This window comes from Anolis carolinensis, chromosome 3 (genome assembly GCF_035594765.1).
Source record: "Anolis carolinensis isolate JA03-04 chromosome 3, rAnoCar3.1.pri, whole genome shotgun sequence".
Taxonomy (NCBI): domain Eukaryota; kingdom Metazoa; phylum Chordata; class Lepidosauria; order Squamata; family Dactyloidae; genus Anolis; species Anolis carolinensis.
Genome location: NC_085843.1, coordinates 208,764,576 through 208,788,631, shown reverse-complemented (window position 1 = coordinate 208,788,631; position 24,056 = coordinate 208,764,576). Strand labels below are relative to the sequence as shown.

Below are 24,056 nucleotides of genomic sequence, written 5' to 3'. Positions count from 1 at the left end.
GATTGATTGATTGATTGAATAAATAAATAATGTTGAGGGCAGTTCCACAGCTAACACAAAGCATCAAAGGAAGGTTCCTTGCAAACCAGTCTACATATTTATTTGGAAAAGGGGCTTAGTGGGTTAAGATATCAGGACTTAATCTGCTGAAGCTAAATACTGAAGAGAAAAGTTAACTATGTAAAAAGGAAAGCAGTTGACAGCCAGGATCCAGCCCTTGTTTGGTATTGCACAGAGCAGGGTGTGGATATCTAAAATGCAAACATGGGCCAGGGTGCCCAACAAACAGTGGTTAGTGCATGCAACTTACAGCACCTACGCAGCAACTATCATTGTCTCAACACTACCTTTCATGCAAAAACATTCCAAGATCCCACTTCATGGTGCAATGATCAACTCTAGCACAGCCATCACCCGGTTGGTGCCTTCCAGATTTCTTGGGCTACAGCTCTCAATATCACATCTAGGTCACCAGCTTGGGGAAATGTGCTGCTATATTGTTCCCTTTTCTTTCTTTTCGCAAGCAGACAAAACTTCCTTATTTAATCACGCCTTTAGCCTTTAACTGATTAGAATGGAGACATGTGCAATGCGTATGGAGTAGGTCTGTAATGTGTTTTTGTCTTAAATAAATATTTAAGGCTTTTGAAAACTTTGTACCATTGATTGTTTTAGCTGATCTGTATTAATTTATATTGTAAGGCACTTTACAATATAAATCAATACCAATTTAACCCAGTGGCACAGTGAGTTAAACCACTGAGCTGCTGAGCTTGCTGATCGAAAGGTTGCTTATTCGAATCCGGAAGTGGGGTGAGCTCCCACTGTTAGCCCCAGCTTCTGCCAACCTACCAGTTCGAAAACATGCAAATGTGAGTAGATCAATAGGTGGGAAGGCAATGGCGCTCCATGCAGTCATGCCAGCCACATGACCTTGGAGGTGTCTACGGACAATGCCGGCTCTTAAGCTTAGAAATTGAGATAAGTACCAACCCCCAGAGTCCGACACGACTAGACTTAATGTCAGAGGAAAACCTTTACCTTAAGGCACTTTAAGTCCCATATTGGGAGAAACGCAGTATATTAATCAAACAACTGAATTTATAACACAGAAAGGCAGAGGTTGAGAACAAATGATTGCTTTGGTTCTCTAAGTATTTTGGACTTCATTTCCCAGAAGCCCCAACCAACTTGGCTGGACAGTCAGGAATTACACCATGTAACTAAATTTGAAAAAAAAAAAAATGTTCCTGCATTGAAAGTGTTATTTTCTGTTTAATTGTGCAGTACCTACTTTGAAAGTAGTTGTTATACTCCAGAAACTTTTTTTTGCACCTGCCACAAATAATGTTGAATTGGTTGAGACTCTACGAAATATTCATTGAAAAACTATAGCAAAATGTGCTGCAGGGTGTCTTCCAAAACAAAGTTTTTGTAGTTTAATAAACCTTTTCCATGTTGTTATGATAGAACCAATTAAGAAATGGCATTTATAACCCAAGAACAAATCATGTTACATCGTGTAACAAAAATCATGTTACATATCGTATATACCCATATTTATGAGCTGAAAAAGCCTCCCTCGGCTTATAATCGGGTCAAGGCCAGTAACAGAGCCTGCAGGCTATTGCTTGCAATATGTGATCTATTTCTCTCTTCTGCCTTGCCAGTGTGTTTTCTTTTGCAAAGCCTCTCTCACTCTTAATCAAGGGAATGTTTTGATAAGAGAAAGACAGCCTTGCAAGTCAGGAAGAAGAAAAATATATATTCATTAATCTTATGAAAGCATTTTCCGCTGAAATATTTATTAAACTCTCCTACAGATATATAGGCATTAACCCCTTGTAAGCTTTTGCCATCTCTGTGTACCTTCATATGTATATCTATATACATTAATTTTATATATGAATTTCCCCATATGTTTGCAGGTTTTTGCAAATCCTTTATACATATAGATCCATGTACCTGTGTATCTGTAGCCATACATACACATTATTTTTATATATGAATTTACCCTCATATGTTTGCAAGTCTCTGCAAATATCTATATAAAGAGAGATGTCTGGATAGATATGAATACATTCTTACCTACCTATATATATAGGGCGTGCAAATATTACAGGGGGAAATGAATACACAAATATATATAGACATGTCTAGATTGATATGTGTGTGTGTGTGTGTGTGTGTGTGTGTGTGTGTGTGTGTGTGTGTGTGTGTGTATGTATATATATATATATATATATATATATATATATATATATATATATATATATGGCTTGCAAATATTGTAGGAGAAATGCACACACACACAGAGGGATTTGCAAATGTTTCAGGGGGAAATGCATATGTGAAATTAGTGTCTATAATTATAGATCTATATCTAGCTCTGCATTGTTTATATAAGCATTGAATGTTTGCCTGTTACTATGTTGGAAGCCGGTCTGAGTCCCCATGGGGAGATAGGATGGGATCCAAATGAAGTTTTTATTATTATTAATAATAATAATAATAATAATGTTATTGTTGATACTATATTGCTTTTGTTGCCCCTACTTTTCCACTTATAGAGCTAGTTTATTGTTTTTCTTTGAAATACGGTAAATATTCAAAAACATTTAACCTACTGATGCTTCGATTAATGAAATTTTATTGGTATCTATTTTTATTTTGAAATTTACCCACAGGTGCTGCATTTCCCACCCTCGGCTTATACTTGAGTCAATAAGTTATCCCCGTTTTTTGTGGTAAAATCAGGTGCCTTGGCTTATATTCGAGTCGGCTTATATTCGAGTATATACGGTACTGAAGTCCAAAACCTTTGAAGGAACCACTGGGATGAGGTGTAGTGTAATTTGGGCTTGCCAAGAGTGGGTGAATCAAAGGCTTCTCAGAAGTTGATTTTTGAAAATAGAAGTTTTGCTGTTGATAATTTATGATTTATGGTGATTGTATAGATTCCCCAAGTCAGTCTGCTATCAAAACCGCATGCCAGCCTTGCCGAGTCACAGCTGCAGGTTCCTTAACTGAGTTGATCCACCTGCAGAGTTCTGCTAGTGAATACCTTTATCAATTTCAGTGGACGTATTCTAATTAAGTCTGGACCTGACTTTTTGTGATGCAGGTGGATGTACTACTGTAGTGTCAATGAGTAGCTAAGTACCTTCTAACTATTTTTTCCTAGCCACCATAGAGAAAGGAATGGAGAGATCAGCAGGTGACTGAGTTCAAGAGGAATACATCATTTGATATGGCCAGGAGCAGATGGTAAGAAATCCTTTGGGCTTGCCAGAGCTCAACAACCCATCAGTCTCAGCTCTTACTCTTCCTGCAGTGCAAACTATGTTGCCAAATTCAATCTGACCACAAGAAAGAGACTGTACTAGTTATCCAAAAACACAATTTATTATCAAGTGAGTCATTTTACACAATAGTGTGATACAGCAGGCAGAAAAGTTAGATATGGAAAAGCATTTTCCCTTTCCTTTTTTTGACAATGCAAATTTCATCTTGGCATTGGTGTAACAAACAGGAATTTCGATTCAATTTGCATTTTTTTTCCTTGCCAATATCACCACTACAGAAACAGGTAAGTGAACACAAAGATGGGTACACACTCTTATCCTAACTGGCTTTGTGCCACACAGCCTGTGCCAAAGTTACAGTCACACACTATTTTTACAAAATATATCAGAAGGAAATTAACCCTACACTTTAAAAAACACACACACAAAGCATTCTGCATCTGTAAAAGCTACAGAAGGAAAATGAGGTATGAGAAAGTGAATAGAAAACTATTTCTATTTATGTGCAAGATGCATATGCTGTCATATTAAACGGATTAGCTTGAGAAGTGCAGCTGCATGTCACCCCTTCAATATGAAGGATTTTAATTGCTCAGGTTTATTTGATTGTTGCAAAGAGCTATTTCTAAGAGGAGAGAAAATGTTACTAAACTCTGCAACAAGGAGCAAGGTAAGAGGAAAGTTTGTGTCTACTTTTAGAAGGCAAATTCAGCAAATTGACAGGCAACATTGATAAGAGTAAGGCATTTCACAAGAGTTTCTCTTTAAAGAGAAAACAGAAGATCTTGGGACACAGTGGATGGGGAAAGTTGGTGAAGGCATAGCCTTTGCATACAGAGGATGGAGATCGGCTGTGATCTATGATTTCAAAAGTGTTTGTGAAAACATTTGACTTTTTGCATAGCAAGTTGGAAGAAGCCAAGTCTACAAGTATGGAAGGGCCAACTGAGATATCCACACAGAATTCCAAAACCTCAATTCTTTTCATACTTTCTCTCACTTCCTCCAAACATACCTAAGATGGACAGGTAGAAATCCAATAGGTATGCTCATCTCTCCCCAAACACACTGCAAAACTTGATGGTGGGAGTTGAAACTTGATGGGGAAAGTTGCACCTGTTAAAACCGTACCTGTCACAAAGTTCTTAAAGAGACTATACCTGCTTTGGGATACAAAGGTGGAGACCCTATTTTGTAGGAATGTAGTACTTAGTATATTACTATACTCTACAAAACCCAAAATAATTGTTTTGGTGATATTAAAGGTAAGATTCCTCCAGACTTTATTTCTCCCTGGTAAGACAGTGCATTGTATTTCTTCATCTTCCATTCCTCTCTTCATCCCTCTCCTCTATCTTTCTCTCTCACTCACCCTCTTTCTCCTCTTTACATTTGTACCTGCTGGAACAGTTTCTTTTGTACCAGAACCCTAAACACGCAATGGTGTCATGCTTCAGGACTTATCTATCCTCAATTCAGCCCTTAGATTAGGTAACTCAGCATCACCCAATTCTCCATTACATTTTGAAGTCGGCACTTTGCTTTCTGTGGCTACCTGTTCAATATTCCTCACACACACACACAGACAGTTTTCCAAAACACCGCCACACAATTATCCTTCCCAACAAGGCTTTCTTTCTTTCCCCCTTTCTCTCAGGCCCCTAGTTTAGACAAGTGAACAGCAGAAATAAAGTTGCATATATTGACCACACATGCCATTTTTTCCCCAAACATTAGGTGACATTCACATTGAATTTATATTCTCCCAAGTCTCTGAAGTTGTAGCTGCTGTATGAATTCACATCTTTTTGTCCCTCTCCCTTTTTAAATATAGTCTGCAAACCCTTTGAGGTGGTTTGTTTATACTGCACACTTAGAAGCAAAAGGGACCAGGTCTTTCCACCAAAGTTTCTGTGATTTATTTCATTCACCAATACGGAGAGGAGGTTTCAACCCTGCCCCAGCTTTGCCATTCGGAGAAGAGGCCATTGGCTATCCGAGGGCTGCCAAGTTGTTGGCAACCAGTTTCTTGCACTTTTCGAGAAGGTTTCAGTGTTACAGTGTCCTTTCTTGGAGAGGCAGGGGCTTGGACCCCATCAGATTTCCACTCGGCATGGACAACCTTGTAGTTCTGCCTATCATTATTGTCCCAGTAGATGTGCTCGCCACTTTGGTAGGAGACACAAAATTCAATCTTTTTTATGGTGGGAATGGCAGGAGGCAAGTCAACAGCAAAGGAAAAAGTGTCATTGTCTGAATCCCCATACACGTTTTTCATATAGACGCAATCAATGTCGGAGTATGTTTTCCATGAGTCGTAGGTGATCCGAATCCGCACCTTCTTCTCAAAACTCACATTTTTCACTTTCACAGTCCCTGATATGGCTCTTTCTTGGAGGGTGCAGTTCTCAAGGCAGACAAAGTTCTTCTGGAGACGGTTCCGGAAATCCAGGTAATCAGCCGAAGGTTGAGTGAACCCCAGAATCAAGTTCTTTTCCTCATGCAGTTTCAGGCTGGCTGTGATGTCTTCGAGGTCTAACAAGTCAAACTGAAGATCCCATGATGGATTCTCCTGGAATTCAGAAAATACATGGATGGCAGTCAGAGAGAGGCCTTTCGAGTCTGCAAAGACCACTCTCTTCTTGGCTCGGCCAGCAGAGCGTTGCCAGTCGCTGGCCGGAGATTCGGCTGTCTCATGTTTCACATGGAGGCAGGGTCGGAGGGGTTTGAAACGGTCCACAAAGTTTCTTCTTTGATAGCCATCAAGTGGGTTGAGAAAACTCTTCACAGGTGGGGAACGGGCCAAGCATATTCTCATGGCAACATCGACAGGCATGATGGAACTGGACAGAGGCCTTGGGTCCAAGACTTGTATCATTCTGCAATGTAAACACAGGCAAGTCTGGTTTAGTTTAGGGAAGACACTGGAGGAAAACCTCTTCAACTGCAACTTCATAATTCATGGTTTGCTGGATGGAAGGCTTTAAATAATTCAGCCCCAGGCAGCCTTGTGACAGACTACTACAAGCAGAATGAGGAAAATACTAACACACAGTACTGAAAACATTGGGATGAATACTACATTTTTCCAAAATGTTTCAAACCTATCTGAATAAATTGTACAGGAATAGAGGAAAATGTGCTGCTGCTATGCATTCTTTTGCTACAAAACCCAATTTTCCAAGCCCTCTGACGAAGTGATTTTATACAGATCGATAGTTTTTATCTGTACATAATATTTTACTCTTAGCCAACAATGTGCTGCCACCTATAACTCATTTTTCAATTTTTGGGGATTTGGTACCTTTTGGAAACAAACTCCATATGTCTGCTTTACATCTATTCCCGAGTCTTGTACCTGTTTATCATAAATCCCAGAGGGATAAATGTTTAGGATACCTGTATTCACTCATATAGATGGCAAGTAGTGATTGCAAAAAAATATACAAACCCTGGAAAATAAGGAAACTTGCAAATCCTACCCTATGAAATTAGTGGAAATTTAACAACACCCATCTTTGTTGTTCTTTTACGAATAATATTTGCACAGTGCTGACATGATTTTTTTATAGTATGTACTATAAAAATCTGAAATACGGAGTTAACTCAATTTGAAATACAGAGTTGAGCAACAACTATTCCTACTAACCAAATGCAACTAACGTGTAAACTTCCAAGTTCTGCAGAACTTGTCAGCCAGGTAAAAGGCACACAGCTTAAGGTATTGGGAAGAAAGATGTCATTTTTTAAAGGCCATATGTTGAACTTTTTAAATACAATTTAGCACAAAAAACACTTTTGGAGAAGTCAAAAGCTTGTATATTATAATCAGAAAGCAAGTGGTTCCCCACAAAAGACATTCATTGCCTATTAAGGTTTCCAATGACACCTTTAAGGTTACAGAGAGGTTAAGACAGGTAGCTACTACTTATGACTCCAATAGCTTAGGAATCTCTCCCATAACTTGGTAAGAGACACTGGCCCCTTCCACACAGCTGTATAAAATCAACATTGAACTGCATTATATGGCAGTGTGGACTCAGATAATTCAGTTCAAAGCAGATATTGTGTCTTATCTGCCATGATATTCTGGATTATATGGCTGTGTGGAAGGGCCCACTCTTTTAGCCATGGATCAACTTGTAAGACAGGTCCAATGAATGTGAAAACTAGAATCTTCTAGAAACTTGTGAATAAAGTTACTTAAACCAGGCCATTTATAGAAATATTTGTCTGCAAGGCACACTGCCAGAATGTTAGAAATTCCATTTCTGACACAGTCAAGAAAAGCTGCAGAGAAAAATGGAATAACAGATCCAGGTCCTTCTACCACTCCTTTTTGATTGATGGGACTCAGGAACCACATTTACAATTCCTAAAATAATGTATTTGCAATACAATAGAGACATAATAAATATTTCACTGCCCCGAAATGGCCATGACCATGCTTTCTAAAAAGTCATGAAAAAATACTATGTAACATTTGGGAGAAAAATCTGTTCCTGGTTTGAAAGCATTATTTCCTGTTTAATTGTGCAGTCCTGACTTTGAAAGTAGTTGTTATACTACAGAAACTTCGTTTTTGTGTCTGCCACAAACTAGGTTGAACTGGTTGAAACTCGATGCAAAAAACTAGAGCAAAATGTATTGTCGAAGACTTTCATGGCCAGAATCACTGGGTTGCTGTGAGTTTTCTGGCCTATATGGCCATGTTCCAGAAGCATTCTCTCCTGACGTTTCACCCAGATTTATGGCAGGCATTCTTAGAGGTTGTGAGGTCTGCTGGAAACTAGGCAAGTGGCTTTATATATCTCTGGAATGTTCCGGGTGGGAGAAAGAACTTTTGTCTGTTGGAGGCCAGTGTGAATGCTTCAACTGGCCAGCTTGATTAGCATTGAATCGCCTTGCAGCTTCAAAGCCTGGCTGCTTCCTGCCTGGGGACATCCTTTGTTGGGAAGTGTTAGCTGGCCCTGATTGTTTCATGTCTGGAATTGCACTATTTTCTGAGTGTTGTTCTTTATTTACTATCCTGATTTTAGAGCCAAATTTTGTTCATTTGAAAATGAACTATAAAAATGAACAAAATCTGGCTACCATTATTTAAATCCTCTCAAGTAAGGACAGTAAATAAAGAACAACACTCTGAAAACAGAGGAATTCTAGACAGGAAACAATCAGGGCTAGCTAACACCTCCCAACAAAGTATTCCCCCTGGCAGGAAGCAGCCATGCTTTGAAGCTGCAAGGCCATCCAATGCTAATCAAGGTGGCCAATTGCTAAATTCACACTTGCCTCAAACAGACAAGGGTTCTTTCTCCCACCCTAGACATTCCACAGATATATAAACCTCAATTGCCTAGGTTCCCTACAGACCTCACAACCTCTGAGGATGCCTACCATAGATGCAGGCGAAACGTCAGGAGGGAATGCTTCTGGAACATGGCCATGCAGCCCGGAAAACTTACAGCAACCAGTGATTCCGGCCATGAAAACTTTCGACAACACATTAATACAATTTTACTGTGTGGCTAGCATCACAGTTAGACATATTATGGGGGGAAATTGTGTTATCAATACATTTTAAAAGGCCATTTCGACACAGCATTGGAAAGTCCTCAGACCCTGCAGCCTTCCCAAAAGAAATGCTTAGTCAGAACTGCAGGCTAGTGCTAGGGCAAGTCTACACTGCAGAATTAATGCTGTTTGACACCACTTTCACCTGTCCTGGTTTCTGTCCTAGGATTCCCAGTTTGGCAGAGAAGGCTAGAGAGCTTGCAAAAACTGCAACTCCAATGATCCCATAAGCACTGAGACAGGGCGGTTTAGATCCGGTACCGACCCGCATTGCTGCATTCTTTCCTTCCATGTCATGCTTTCCTTCCCAATCCCCACCCAGTTCAGGCTCACCTGCTCTAACTGCGTAAAGGAGCGCCCACCAAACCCAGGCGGAGGGGCATCCAGAACGCGGAAGAAAGAAACGGACGTTCTCACGTGCAAAGAGAAGACGCGTTTCTAGGTGCGCGCAGCTAGGCGCCCGCGAGCTCACTGACCACCGCCGGCGCGCGCTCCGCCTGCTATTATCAGCCCCGGCACTGCCTCCTTCACGTGAAGGCGCCGGGGCAGCCAATCCGGAGGACCACGAGGCTCCTGCCAGCCAATCAGCGCCGGGCTGGTGAAACGTGATCCTTTGGCCTGCAGGCGGTGGGAGCCCGGCTTGATCGGCTCATGGTCAGCCCCTGCCGGGCAGCCAGGCCTAAGGAAAGCAGCCCCTGGAAGGCGTGATTGATTGGCACTCAGCGCTGCCCAGAAACATCCGGGGTACTCCGTAGAATGGATTGCAGTCTGGCAGCAATGTTGAGCTGCTAGGGCTCCATGCTAAGGAATCCTGGGACCTGTGATGGCTGGGGATGCTGGGACTTTGGGACTGCAACATCCCCCAGCAGGCCATGGTGACTGAGACACTGGGAGAAGGAAAGGACACTGTGACTGGGAACACTGGGAGGTTGGGATCGTGACTCCCAACATGTCCAACATACCATACTGGACATTGGGATTGCAGTTGTAACATCCCCAGCAGACCATAGTGACTGTGCATAATGGAAATTGGGATTGCAGCTCTCAACATCCCCAGCAGACCATGATAACCGGGCATATTGGAAATGGAGTTTGCAGCTCTCAACATCCCCAGCAGACCATGGTGACCGGGCATACTGGAAATTGGGCCTACAACTTCCAACATCCCCACACCATCGTGACTGTGCATACTGGTAATTGGGATTGCAACTCCCAACATCCCCAGCAGACCATGGTGGTGAGTGGTCATACTGGTATTTGGGATTGCAGCTTCCAACATCTCCAGACCATGGTGACTGTGCATACTGTTAATTAGGTAGGACTGCAGCTCCCAACAACTCCAGCAGACCATGGTGAGTGGTCATACTGGAGTTTGGGATTGCAGCTTCCAACATCCCCAGACCATGGTGACTGTGCATACTGGTAGTTAGGATTGCAACTTCCAACATCCCCAGCAGACCATAGTGAGTGGGCATACTGGAAATTGAGATTGCAGCTCTCAACATCCTCAACAGACCATGGTGACTGTGCATACTGGTAACTGGGATTGCAACTCCCAGCATCCCCAGCAGACCATCGCGACTGGGAATACTGGAAATTGGGATTGCAGCTCCTAACATCCTCAGCAGATCATCGCGTTTGGGCATCCTGGGAAGCTGGGACTACAGCTCCCAAGATTCCTAGCATACCATAGTGACTGGGGAGACTGGGTGTTTGGCCACATAATATCCCCAGCAGACCATGTAACTGGACATACTGCGAGTTTGGGATTACGATCCCCAGCAGACTGTGGTGACCAGTGATACTGGGAGTTGCAGTTCTTAGGGGAATCACTTCTCTGAGTTTGGCTCCAAGGTAACATTCCAAGCTCCAAGATCATTCCTGAGGCACTTCCTCCAGAGGAGTCCTAATGAGCCTGCAAGATTGCTCCAAGGAACCCTGTGGTTAAAGGAGAAAAGGGTCTTTGCCCTTTCTTGTTTCTGGCGCCCCGTCCCAGGACTCAGCAAAACATGTTCCAGATGTTTCCTTTCGGTTCTTATTAATACATTCTCTCATCTCTCCAGAGGTTTCCAGTTTGTGTAAAAAAACAAAAAAACAAAACCAGTTGCATTGTTTTCCTTGTTCAAGAAAATTTCTTTCTTGGGAAGGAAGTGTGACGGGCAGAAATTCCACGGAGGATGCTCATCTGTTCCACTGTAATGCTAGCAAAGAGATCCCTGGGCATATTACTGCCTGTTGTGCAGCGACCCAGCCAGAAGAAAACCTACAAAGTCCTTTCATCCTTAGATAAAATAGGTGCAAAAGATGGAGATAGGTAAATAGATTTCTAATTTTAACTTTATTGCTCGTGGTGCTGTTCAAACTGCTACCTCTGCAGTATTTGGCCTTTTCCTGCAGCCTTAAGTACTGAGCGTTGCCTTGAAAAGTATGTGACTGATGGCCTCTGCTTTTGGCAGGAGGTCCCTTTGAGCTGCTAATTTCAAACAACACAAGTCCCAGTCCTTTGCCAGAAGACCGTGTTATAGTGCATGTCTTGTTATTGTTTGCCAATATACACGCAGAGCAACAGGGAAACTGACAATGAAGGATTCCTACAAAGATGTAGAAAGTATAAACAATACCAATCTATACAGTAACAAAAGTGAAAATATGTATATGTGTGTGTGGCTGGGGTGTCCACTTACGCAGACAAGTTCCCACTTCCACAAACAATTATAGCTCCCACTACTCAGGGGACACCAACGTCCCTCCCTCCAATGACATTGCAGGTTATAGAGAGCGCCGTGAACATGTCCAAGAGCCCTGCAGATGTCCTCCACAAACAACATACTGTCCAACACCCAAATGAAGGCTTTCATATGGGGACAATTTCATCCTAGATTTCCTGTGTCTCCTCCACCATAAACATCCCAGTGTTTCTGACTCTCAATTGGTGTGGAATTTGCATGACCCCGCCCACTGCCTCTCCCTTAACCCTTTCCTGTTCTTTTCTATGGCACACAGCAAACAGAGCGGAATTGATCAGCAACTGAACATACTGGAGGGCTTTGAGGGACTGTCTCAATATGATAGAAGTTGTAGTTCACCCTGCATCAAGATGAAGCACTGTGCCCCCCACCGACAATGGACCTAGGCCAAATCTGGCATACAGAACCCCCATGAACAAGAAAAAAATACTGGAGTTCTTTGGAGGGATTAATAGGAGTTGTAGTTCACCTGCATCCACAACACACTATGAACCCAAACAATGATGGATCTGAACCAAACTTGCATACCCGATATGCTCAAATGTGAATACTGGTGCGTTTTGAGGGGAATTGGCCTGGACATTCTGGAGTTGTAGGTACTGGGATGTATAGTTCACCTGCAATCAATGAGCACTCTGAACTTCACCAATGATGGATCTGGAACTAATTTGACAGCCCCCATGACCAAGAAAAGAAATACTGGAGAACTTTTGGGGAAGTTTTTATAAACAACATTTTTTAATAATAAAGAAAATATGTTTCTAGTTTGAAAGTATTATTTCCTGTTTAATTGTGTAGTCCTTACTTTGAAAGTTGTGGTTCTACACTGGAAACTTTGTTTTTTCCCCAAAAACTTTATTAAATCGGTGAATGACAATGTTAAATTGGTGGACTGGATAGCAAAATGTGCTACAGCATGATGTCCCCCATGCAGAGACAAAGCTTTTGCAGTTTAATAAACTTTTGCTATGTTTTTATGATAGAACAAATTGGTAAATGACATTCATAACACAGGAACAAAAATAATAATTTATTGAAACTCTGGTTGGCTATGGTTGGCAAATCTTTCTGATGCTGTGCAGTGCACTGCATTCTGGGAAATGTAGTTTAGGGCAGGGCCTTTTGAATTCTCTGGCATAGGGCTCCTCCTTTCCCAAACTATATTTCCCAGAGTTCTGTCCTGTTTCCAGAATTAACTGCTCCCTTTGTTCCCCTCTCCTAATGGCGAGAGGCCATTAATTTACAGAGGAAAGACTAGGCAGTCACTAAGGGAGCCTTTTTGGCTTTGCTCCTTGATCTTTGTTTACTTACACTGAATATGAAACTGACTTTGGGAGCCTTCTGAGATTTACAAAACAAAAACGAAAAAGTATGGGGTAAGATTCAGTTATTAAATTGTTGGTGCGGACCGCACGTGCACATCAGATATCTCATTGTAAGTATGAATCATATGAAACTAATCCGATTTACGATGCATTCCAATTTTTTTGCACATGCCTAATTAGATAGAGGCAGATAGATAGGCAGATAGACAGACAGGCAGGCAGGCAGAGGCAGATAGATACAGATAGATAGGCAGGCAAGCAGGCAGGCAGATGATAGATAGATAGATAGATAGATAGATAGATAGATAGATAGATAGATAGATAGACAGACAGACAGACAGACAGACAGACAGACAGACAGACAGACTTTTAAAATGAAATTTTACTGTTGTGGGCAGAGCAAACTGATTTGTTTTGATCTCAATTATGGCCAAGTTGAATATGAATCACTTTAGAACAGGCATGGGTAAACTTCAGCCCTCCATGTGTTTAGGACTTCAACTCTCATCATTCCTAACAGCCAGTAAGTAGTTAGGAATGATGGGATTTGAGGTTCAAAACACCAGGAGGGCCAAGGTTTGCCCATTCCTGCTTTAGAATGATCAGCATCAGTGTCATGAGCCAATTTAAGTACAAAAATAAAGCATTGGGTGTGCCTGATTGAATATATTAAAGACAGTATGCAGAAGAGTTGATTTCTTTTTAGCATGACCAATAGTAGAGTTAGTTGTGTCTACTCAGAAGTTAGTCCCATTATGTTCACTGGAGAGGAGGGCTGCAGCTTGGAAGATATGAACAAACAATCTCATTAGAAGATACTCCAAGAGGATTATATGTGAAAAGCAGCATAAATGCATTAGGTTTTCATCCTTGTAAATTGCTTTCCTGGGCATACTTATGTGGACTGCAAGCAAATAAATGGAGCTCATAACCAAAAAGGCTAGGAGGATTGGTCTGTATATCTCAGTGCTACATAGAGGACATTAGTCGGTATTCTCTATCAACTACTTACTTAAATAAACATAACCTCTCCTAGCCTAACTGTGCTAAACCTGATAGAAATGTCATTTGCTCCGAACATCAGAAGAATAAGTCTCCTTCTTCTTGTGATTCGTGACTAAATAGTGTTCATGAATGCAGAACAGTTAGTATAGGTAGGTATACCATACTCACTATCACTACTGAGTCACATTTATGACACCATTACCACAGTCATGACTTCCCCACACAGTTACTTTTCTGGGCATCAGCTGCGTGGGAGAAGGAGGTCCCTTCTGCCAGCAATTGAATTGAATGAATGACACTGCCATCAGGTTTGGGGGAGTTGGGCCAAGAGAAATTATTTAGTGAAATATACAGTAGCTGATGGAGAATATAGAAACACGCACCCCCAACGTCCATGGTGAGTACATTCCTGAACAAGTTAATAGCTATATAGGTTATCACTCATGGTCAAATATGATTGTCTTCCAAGGGTGCTGGGTTTGTAATTAACTGTGAAGACCTATACTGGATCCGCATGGTCTTTTGCTATGAGGACATAGATTTTCAGAGGAAGATAGTCACAACAAGAGTTTGCTTGACAGGCCTTCCTCTTGATACGTTTCTTCCTTGGAAATGAATGAATTTTTCCACATGTTGCTGTAGCGTAGAGTCATGTCGGAGGACCTAGACAATTCCTAAAGAAGACACAAAATGTATTGGATGTGAGTGGATGATATGTATAGGTATGAGTCCTGTGGGTACAGGGGTTGTACCATACTGGCCTATAACACTATGTAGCACGATTTTTATTCCTTGGGTATAAATGTTCTGTCCTAATTGGTTCTATCATAAAACATGGAAAACGTTTATTAAACTGCAAAAACTTTGTTCTTGCAGGACATCCTGCAACACATTTTGCTCTAGTTTTTCAATGAATCTCTCTTAAGAGTCCCAGCCAATTCAACATAGTTTGTGCCAGCCACAAAAATAAAGTTTCTAGAGGATAGCAACTACTTTCAAAGTAAGGACCACACAATTAAACAGGAAATAAAACTTTCAAACCAGGAACATAATTTTTTAAAATTTTGTTACATAGTGTAATTAGCAGTGGAGCCCCGGTGGCGAAGTGTGTTAAAGCACTGAGCTGGAGACCAAAAGGTCCCAGGTTCAAACCCCGGGAGCGGCATGAGCGGCTGCTGTTAGCTCCAGCTCCTGCCAACTTAGCAGTTCGAAAACATGCCAATGTGAGTAGATCAATAGGTACCGCTCTGGAGGGAAGGTAATGGCGCTCCATGAAGTCATGCCGGCCACATGACCTTGGAGGTGTCTATGGACAACGCAGGCTCTTTGGCTTAGAAATGGAGATGAGCACCAACCCTCAGAGTCAGACATGACTGGACTTAATATCAGGGGAAACCTTTACCTTTACCTAGTGTAATTAGCAAGATGTTCACCAAACAGACTCAAAGTTTAAACTCCGCCACATGTCTCCATCCCTGCTTCTGACCTTAGCATTTTCTAATGTTCAGATTTGGGACATACAGAGAGAAAAGAATTGGCCAAATGGCCGCTGCATATTGGCTTCTAATTTCTCTTGAGGGGGGATGGGTGGGGTGTTCTCTCCATGAAGCAGAAAGCAACAAGGTTCTCCTCACTGGGGCCCCTTCCACACTTCCCCTTATATCATATCACAGATTATCTGTTTATCCCAGGTTATCTGGCATTGGGGACTCACATAATCCAGTTTAAAGCAGATAATTGGGATCAGATCCTGGGATATAGGGCAGCGTGGATGGGGCAGATTCTGAGTTATTTTTGAACCTTTCTTCTTTAAGTGAAAAATTCAATAAAGGCCCTTTCCAGCAAAGAATCCATATGGAAACCCAGGCTTATTTGCAGAGTTTTGAAACATAATTATCGCTGCTTTATTGTTTTCTAGTGTTCATAAGTGTGTGCTATTTCTAGTTGTAATCAAAATAGCAGGGATGGATTAATACATTCAGGTCAGCAGTTCAAATCCGCAGAGCAGGGTGAGCTCCCATTGTCAGCCCCAGCTTCTGCCAACATAGTAGATTGGAAACAAGTAAATGTGAGTAGATCAATAGATCTTCAGACAATGCCAGTTCTTCGGCTTAGAAACGGAGATGAGCACCACCCCCCAGAGTTGGATTCGACTAGACTTAATGTCAAAGGGAAAGCTTTACCTTTAATATATTTATTTAATTTAAACATATAAAAATAAATTTATAAAATGAAACTTTATATTTTTTGAAATAAAACAAAATTGACAGTATGATGGAAAATAGTGTTTATGTTTGTATGCTTCCAGGGTTCTTATATTTGAAAAGTTTTCTCCTACTCTTTTCTCATTGCAAAGTATTTTATTGTGTAGGGGAGCCCCTTTTTGTGGAACGTGGTTTGGCTGCATCATTTGCCGTTTTTCATCATTTGGTCCTTAGTAAACCAGGAATGGAAAATTTCTGAGGTCTACTAAACACGTGCTTGTTTTGTTTAATGGTTAATCTAGCTCTGCAAAACAGCACAAATATGTGCAAGAAGGAGTTTATTTACAAACCGAGGAGAATGGCAAAGTTTGCCAGTATAGGGGGAGGGAGGAAGAGAGTGTTAGAAAAGAATTGAGGGGTGGGCCAGAGCTCCTCCCCCAGAAAACCTGTTATAGGTCTGGAAGAGGTGAATTACATTCCTTGCTGGTAGACCCCTACTTTAAAAGAGTTTCCCCAACAATGATTGTTAATTGGTTGCCACGATCCAGGGAGAAATTTTGATTCCAACTGTTGGGAAGTCTTTGATCCCTGATGGCCAGGATTTCCTTCGCAAATTCTTCCCAGCTTCAGGAAAAATCTAAAAAGAAAGCTGTTTGGGGTTTTGTCTTGCCCCAAATCCAGAAACCAAGCTGTTAACAAAATCCTCATTAGAGTCTTCAAAAGACAAGGCTATCACTTTATAATGTTGTGGTCTTTCACCTAGGTAACTTTTATGAGAAATTTCCTTTTAGAATTCAGTTTAAAAAAGAGTTTATTTAAAAGCAGAAAAAGGAAAATTAGGGATGAATTTTATTTGGAATTCTACAACCTAATTTAAGTACTGTAGTTTCATATTACTTACCCAAATAAACTCTTGAGTTCTAGATATATGGAAATTTCATTGTGAAGCAGATAGTCTGAAAGATTATTGTGCCATTTAGCTAGATACTTATAGGAAAATCCCAAACCTTAATTGGCCAATTTCAAACAATCTGCTGTGGAAAAGATACCAATTTATCAATGCCTATTAAAGAACAAAATAAAACTTTGATATATGTAGACAGCCCAGCAGTTTGCTGAATATGCTTGTTGTATAGGGAAAACGTATATCTCACTAAATTTTGTTTAGTTGGGATCAGTTTTGTAGAACAAAGGACACAGAACACAACTATGATAGGTGTGTTATGTGAAGTGAATACAATGTTCAAAGATATTCATTATAGGAAAGAAAGCAAATATCATACAAATATTGCACAAAAAGAAATTGAAAGGTTAGTGCCTAGATGATGATGATGATGATGATGATGATGATGATGATTTATACCCCACTTTATCTCTCCCTAACGAGACACAAAACTATGAAGAATATACTTGTACTTCTGTAGCAGTACATAAAAGCTAGTGTGGTATAATGATTTCTGTGTTCATAGAATCATAAAATAATAGAGACCACATGGGCCATCTAGTCCAACCCCCTGCCTTGCAGAAAAAGCTCAATCAAATACCCCCAACAGATGACTATCCAGCCTCTATTTAAAAGCCTCCAAAGAAGGCACCTCCACCAGACTCTAAGGCAGTGAGTTTACTGCTGAACAGCTCTTATGGTCAGAAAGTTCTTCCAAATGTTCAGGTGGAATCTCTTTTCCTGTAATATGAACCAATTTCTCCTAGTTTCAAGAGCAGCAGAAAACAAGACTGCTCCCTCTTCCTTGTGGCAGCCTTTCAGATATGTAAACATGGCTACCATGTCTCAACCTATAGGGATTCATGGTCTCCAGGCCTTTGATCATTTAGTTGCCTTCCTCTGGACACATTTCAGTTTGTCCATATCTCTCTTGAATTGTGGTGCCTAGAATTGGACACAGTATTCCAGGTGAAATCTGACCAAAGCTGAATAGAGGGACACATCATTTCCCTTGATCTAGATCAGTGGTTCTCAACCTGGGGTCCCCTGATGTTTTTGGCTTACAACTCCCAGAAATCCTAGTCAGTTTACCAGCTGTTAGGATTTCTGGGAGTTGAAGGCCAATAACATCTGGGGACCCCAGATTGAGAACCACTGATCTAGACACTATACTCCTTTTGATGCAGCCCAAAATCCCATTGGCTTTTTTAGCTGCTGCATCACACTCTTGGCTCATGTTCAACTTGTTGTCCACGAAGACTCCAAGATTTTTTTCACATGGACCATTGTGTAGCCAGGCATCACCCATACTACATCTGTGCATTTCATTTTTTCCTGCCTAAGTGAAGTATCCTTCACTTCTTAATTTTGTTGGTTTTGGCCCAGCTCTCTAATCTGTTAAGATAATTTTGAATTCTGATCCTGTCTTCTGAAGTATTCACTATCCCTCCCAATTTGGTGTCATCTGCAAACTTGATAAGCATGTCCTTTAAACCTTCATCTAATCTAAGTAATTAATAAAGATGTTGAACAACACCTGCTGGGCCCAGGGCCAAATCCTGCGGCACTCCATTAGTCTCTTCTTTCCAGGATGAAGAGGAACCATTGGTGGGCATCCTTTGGATTCGGCCACTAAACCAATTACAAATCCACCGAACACTAGTATTATCTAGCCCACATTTTACTAGTTTGCTTGCAAGAAGATCATGGGGGACCTTGTCAAAAGCCTTACTGGACTCTGAAAGACCGAAGACCAAGGTTTGAATCCCTGCCCAGCCATAAAACCTATTGGGTGACCTTGGACAGCTCATATTCTCAGCCTAGGAGGAAGATTACCTTCTTCTTAGGCTGAGAGTATGAGTTGTCTATGGTTCTTATGCAGTAACCGCATAAGAGAATTGCAATAAGCAGGAGGTAATGGAATGTACATAACAATAATGTGGTATATGGGAGTACTGGTTTCATACTGTGTAGAAGAGAGTTTGAATCCCACTTCTTGGCCATGGAAACCAATAGGGTAATTTTGGGTAAGTCATAGTCATTAACACTGTATTCCTACACATGTCTAGTGACTTCTGTGAGATTTACTCCAACCTAAGTGTGTCTTGAATTTCGTACTCTTTGACACCAGTCCCTGACACATGAGGCAACTCCAATCATCCTCAGCAAGCATAGCCAGCAGTGAGGAATGAAAGGAATCGCAATCCCTGCGAAATCTGGAGAGTCACAAGATGCCAACCCAACAATTAGCAAGACCATCTTGGATCCAAATATAATAAGGCTTTGGGACTCTCACTGTGTTTTGTAAATAATTTTTTTGAAAAGCTATTTGTTGGAAGGTAATTTTTTGTTTGATTAAGACAATGGGAAGAAAATCTGAAGAGTGGCAAAAATGGAAGATTGGGTCCCACAATTTTCCAGAAGAAATGAGGAAAAAGGGCCCAGAATGAATCTGTACATCTTAGATTCAGTCTTGCTCTTGTAACAACATGCAGAATTGTAGTGCTAGTCCTTTGATACACCTATTAAAAATAATTGCACATATCCAAATGCCAGGATTCAGTCAAATAATTGGGGTGCCCAGGGGCAAGGGTGAGAAAACTCCCAGGCCTTAACAGTTATGAAGAAGAGGGCTTGGTCTTGTTTGCATGTTCTCACATCGGTATGAAATCTGCACTTGCCAAAACCACTTATTTCACTGAATTTATTCAATTCACAGAAGACCCAACTTCCTTGGAATCTCAATACTGTAGACCAGCATTCCCACTCCGGTGCCCTCCAGAAGGATTGGACTACAGATTCCACAACCCATAATCATTACTGGTTGGAGATTGTGAAGATTGCAAAGTAGCAGCAGGTAAAGCCACCTTCAGATGATTATGTAGAATGGAAAACATCCTTGTCACCACTTGTGCACATAGGAGGGCACCACAGATACCCTCAACTCCAGCACAGCATGTGTATATTTAAAAATAGCTATTTTGTCAGAAATATTTAAAAAATGATGATGTAGCCAAAAGGGTATGTATGGTTGGGAATTAACATATGGTTTCAATGTTGGACTAGGACAATGTTCGTATTAATTAAACTGTAGTTGTCCAGTTGTTGTTTTTTTATTTCAGCTCCCAGAATTCTCAACTCTTGACCAAGTGGACTAAGAATTCTGGGAGTTGAAGTCCAAAACATTTGGGGGACTAATGTTTGGAAGCCACTGGACTGGGAGTCTGAGGCCCCTGCTACACTACCATATAAAATCCAGATTATCTGATTTGAATTGGATTATGTGGCAGTGTAGAGACTCAGTGTAGAAGGGGCCTCGGAGACCAAATTATGTTCACCCTTGGAAGTCTACTAAATACCTTGGGAAAGTCACAGTCTCTTAGATTCAGGGGGAAACAATGGTAAACTCCCTTTGAAGAAATCTTGCCAATGTTTCAATCAAAGGTTCACCCAGCACAGAGACCTAAAGAACAAGATAGCAGTAGTTCAATCCCATTGCCCGCAAAGCAAACTGGACTGGCATTTTAATTTTCCTTTCAATCTGGGAAAAACAGCAGCTTCCTCCACATCTAAAAGCAGTAGTCTAAAGCTCTTTGGTCCAAATCCTTGATGCCACCTCCCCGATGTCTGCTGCCTGAGGTAGCTGCTTTGCCCACTAATAGCTCAATGCATTCCCTGAATTTCAACATGCATCTGTGTTAACAAAGCTTTTAGTTCTTATATTGCTGGAGCCATTACAGTTCCAGTCTTCAACATTCCTCACTGGCAGTCAGACCTTCTAAAACCACTGGATCATATTTCCAAACAATCATTATGAGGCTCAGACTATAGGTGTGTCAGACCAAGTAATAAAAAATCTAGGTCAGTTTACTTTTTTCCTGGAGTAAAAAGTGCTTATGTAAATTAGCCTGGTTAAAGAGCAAATCCATTTTTTCCTTTGGCTTCCTGGTGTAATATAGCCAACCTTAGGTGAGAGGGAAAAAATGGGTGAGAGAAAAGCAGCTCAGCTTTCCCAACCCAGCTAAGCAAACAGCTGTCAAGTCTATTCATTCATTTCACACAAATAGAAAATGTAAGAGGCACTGAAAATGTTTGCAGGGCTTTCTTTCCCCCTCTCTTCCAATGTTTAAACTGTGAGTCTGTAAATACTGTCCAATATGATGGGATTGCATCATTCATCCAGCATAAAAGAGTGTAAAGAAGGTGCCATTGTTTGTCTTTCTGAAGAGTCTGATATGGTACGACCCCTACATCCGCAGAGAATATGCTCCCGGACTTCGGGTGGATAAGCAAAACTGCAGGTAATCACAAATTTTATTGAAATAAAGGATTTCAGGCTCAAGAATATCATAGTCTTGCTGATGGAACAAGAATATGCCTAGTGATTGGATATTTTGTTACACATGGCAGCTCTACATGAGGAGCCTTTGAAGACTGTTCGGAAGCTTCAAGTGGTCCAACGAGGGGCAGCCAGGTTGCTCACCGGAGTGACGTACAAAGAGATACAACTCACCTGTTATGTCAGCTCCACTGCCTGATGGTCGGCTACCTAGCATAATTGATAGTACTGGCTTTAGCCTATAAAGCTCTAAACAGCTCCAGTCCAACTTACTTGTCCGAACATATCTCTCTCTATGAACCGGTTAGAGAGCTAAGATCTGCGGGGGAGGCCCTGCCCTCAGTCCCATCCCTTTCGCAAACGCAACTGATGGGGATGAGAGACAGGGCCTTCTCAGTGGTGACCCTTGGCTATAGAACTCTCCCCCCAGCAAAATCAGACTGGCTCCATCCCTCCTAGTCTTTAGGAAAAGACTGGAAATCTGGTTGTGGGATCAGGTTTTTGGATAGTTGTTGGGTGGTGCAACACAGAATTGGCAAAACTGTATCAATGAAAATGACTACACTTGGATTTGGTATTAATTAGTATTATAATTGTTTATATGTTTTTCTTGCGTTTTTGTATATAATGTATTGCTTTTTACCTTATTGTATATGCGGCATTGAATATTGTCGTGTTGTAAACTGCTTTGAGTCCCCCTTGGGGTGAGACAGGAAAGTGAGGAATAAATATAGCAAATAAATAAATCAAACCGTGGATATGGAGTGGGTTGGTGTCTTATGGGTTAGTGTTGCCAACTACAGCAACTCGTGGTGCCCCTGCTCCCACCAGACCTTGCCACAGTCCCTCCTCGTGGCAGTTACTCCTCTTCCTCCCCGTCAGCTTCATCCTCCTCCTCCTCCTTGCTCTGGTGGCAGCATGTTGGAGTCCTCGTTGGGGACTCGGCAGTTTGGGGAGCCCCTCCAGCCTCCACCACCCACTCCCAGCTCTGGCTCTTGCTGCTGCTTCCTCTTCCTCCTCTTCCACCACCACCAGCTCCTGCAGAGGGAATCCAGTGGTTCCTCGAAGTGATAAACTGATTGAAAAAGGCGTCTAGACACAGGCATCAAAATACTTGTCCCACGGATGACAAAATGCATTGAACTGAATGGTGATTATGTGAGAAAATACTATAATACTTATGCTATAATTCATGTAAGTTTTATTAAAATATATCCATTCTTTGTATTAAAAACTTTTGTAACCTTACTTGCCAAATGTTCCCCGTATTCTACCTAAAATACAGAAAATTGAACAAAATCAGAGACTATAAAAAACTATCAGCAACAAAAACAACAGTGCACATTTGTACCATGTGCCGACAAAATTGTGTGATTCAAGAATAATTATAATTGGGTAGTGACAGCTGCTTTGACCAAATGCACGTGCAATTGGAAGTTCAAAAAGCATCAAGTTTTAGCCTTGTTAGTATAATGATAAAGTACATATAAGATAGGCTTACAAAAATGTTTTTGAGATTATAACGGACATTTTAATACCAAATAATAAATTTCTGAGGAAACACCACACAAGCATTTGTACAGACAGCTGTTTTGGTGTCAACCCCTCTGATCGTGTCACCCCAGTATGGGTTGCACCCTCATAACACCACTGATATAGTGGGGCTCATAGAGCCAAACTCCAAGACATTTTAAATGGGAACAATGTCATTATCTCCCATCCTCGCTGGATTTCTCTGTTCCCTTTGAGTTGAACTTATGTCTCTCCAATACACGGAAAGGGAAAGAGTACTTTGATTGTGCTTTTCGTTCATAGCAGGCGGTTGGACTAGATGGCCCATGTGGCCTCTTCAACCTCTATTACTCTATGATTCTTTGAATGGGTTTTCTCAGTAATAGTTATGCATTGGCTTTGCCTTGACTGGGTGATCAAGAGCCATGAGCTACTTTTCTTGATGGTTTTGCTGTAACAATAATAATAACTTTATTTTTGTCTCCTGCCCCATCTCCCCGAAGGGACTCGAGGTGGCTCACATGGGGACCAAGCCCAGTAATGAACAATAAAATACAATAACATAAATACATTTAAAACATGTAAATGTATAAAAGCATAAGGCCTGATTTAAGGATGAAGCATGAGGATCTCGGATGAATGGAATTAATTATATATATGTTTTTAAGGTTTCTATAATGTGTTTTAACAATGTTATTAACAGATCTGTTTATATTGTTTTGTTTTTATGATTGCAATTTGGGCATTAAATTTTGCCAATTTTTGTAAGCCGCCCTGAGTCCCATCGGGTGAGAAGGGCGGGGTATAAATGTTGTAAATAAATAAATAAATAGATAGATACAAATACAATAAAAACAGACTCAACAGACTGTAGAAGTTAGGTTGAAGCCCAGGACTTCACAATTTACCACTGTCACACTGCCTTGCAGATATTTTGCAACTTGATGGTAATGTATATATAGCCGAGAACCTTTCCTGTCATTTGTTTTGAATTAGGCACTGAATGAGCAGACATTCCTGTCATAACATCATTCTCCCTGCAGTAAAAGCCCCACAGTTTGCAAATCAGGCTGTGATGGAAGACTATGGCTGAAGTATTTTT

General features: G+C 41.1%; 1 protein-coding gene and 1 long non-coding RNA gene across 5 annotated transcripts; one reads left to right on the top strand and one right to left on the bottom strand.

Moving 5' to 3' along the window:
* Window positions 1-3,383: 3,383 nt before the first annotated feature.
* ppp1r3c (protein phosphatase 1 regulatory subunit 3C) lies at window positions 3,384-9,384 on the bottom strand. 2 transcript variants are annotated; one of them, XM_008115317.3, is made up of 2 exons: window positions 9,297-9,384; window positions 3,384-6,184 (listed from the first exon to the last, which is right to left on the bottom strand). In XM_008115317.3, exon 2 carries the CDS (start codon window positions 6,181-6,183, stop codon window positions 5,233-5,235), a length of 951 nt encoding a protein of 316 aa, XP_008113524.1. In that variant the 5' UTR covers window position 6,184; window positions 9,297-9,384; the 3' UTR covers window positions 3,384-5,232. The 2 variants fall into 2 exon arrangements, with proteins under 2 accessions (XP_008113524.1, XP_003223828.1); XM_003223780.3 differs by having other exon boundaries at window positions 9,213-9,366.
* On the top strand, window positions 9,378-22,200 carry LOC134297737 (uncharacterized). Of its 3 annotated transcripts, XR_010004602.1 has the most exons (4): window positions 9,378-11,193; window positions 19,823-19,960; window positions 21,331-21,404; window positions 21,514-22,200. It is a non-coding gene; the product is annotated as an uncharacterized LOC134297737 (long non-coding RNA). The 3 variants fall into 3 exon arrangements; XR_010004601.1 differs by lacking the exon at window positions 21,331-21,404; XR_010004600.1 differs by having other exon boundaries at window positions 21,331-22,200.
* The last annotated feature ends 1,856 nt before the right edge of the window (window positions 22,201-24,056 follow it).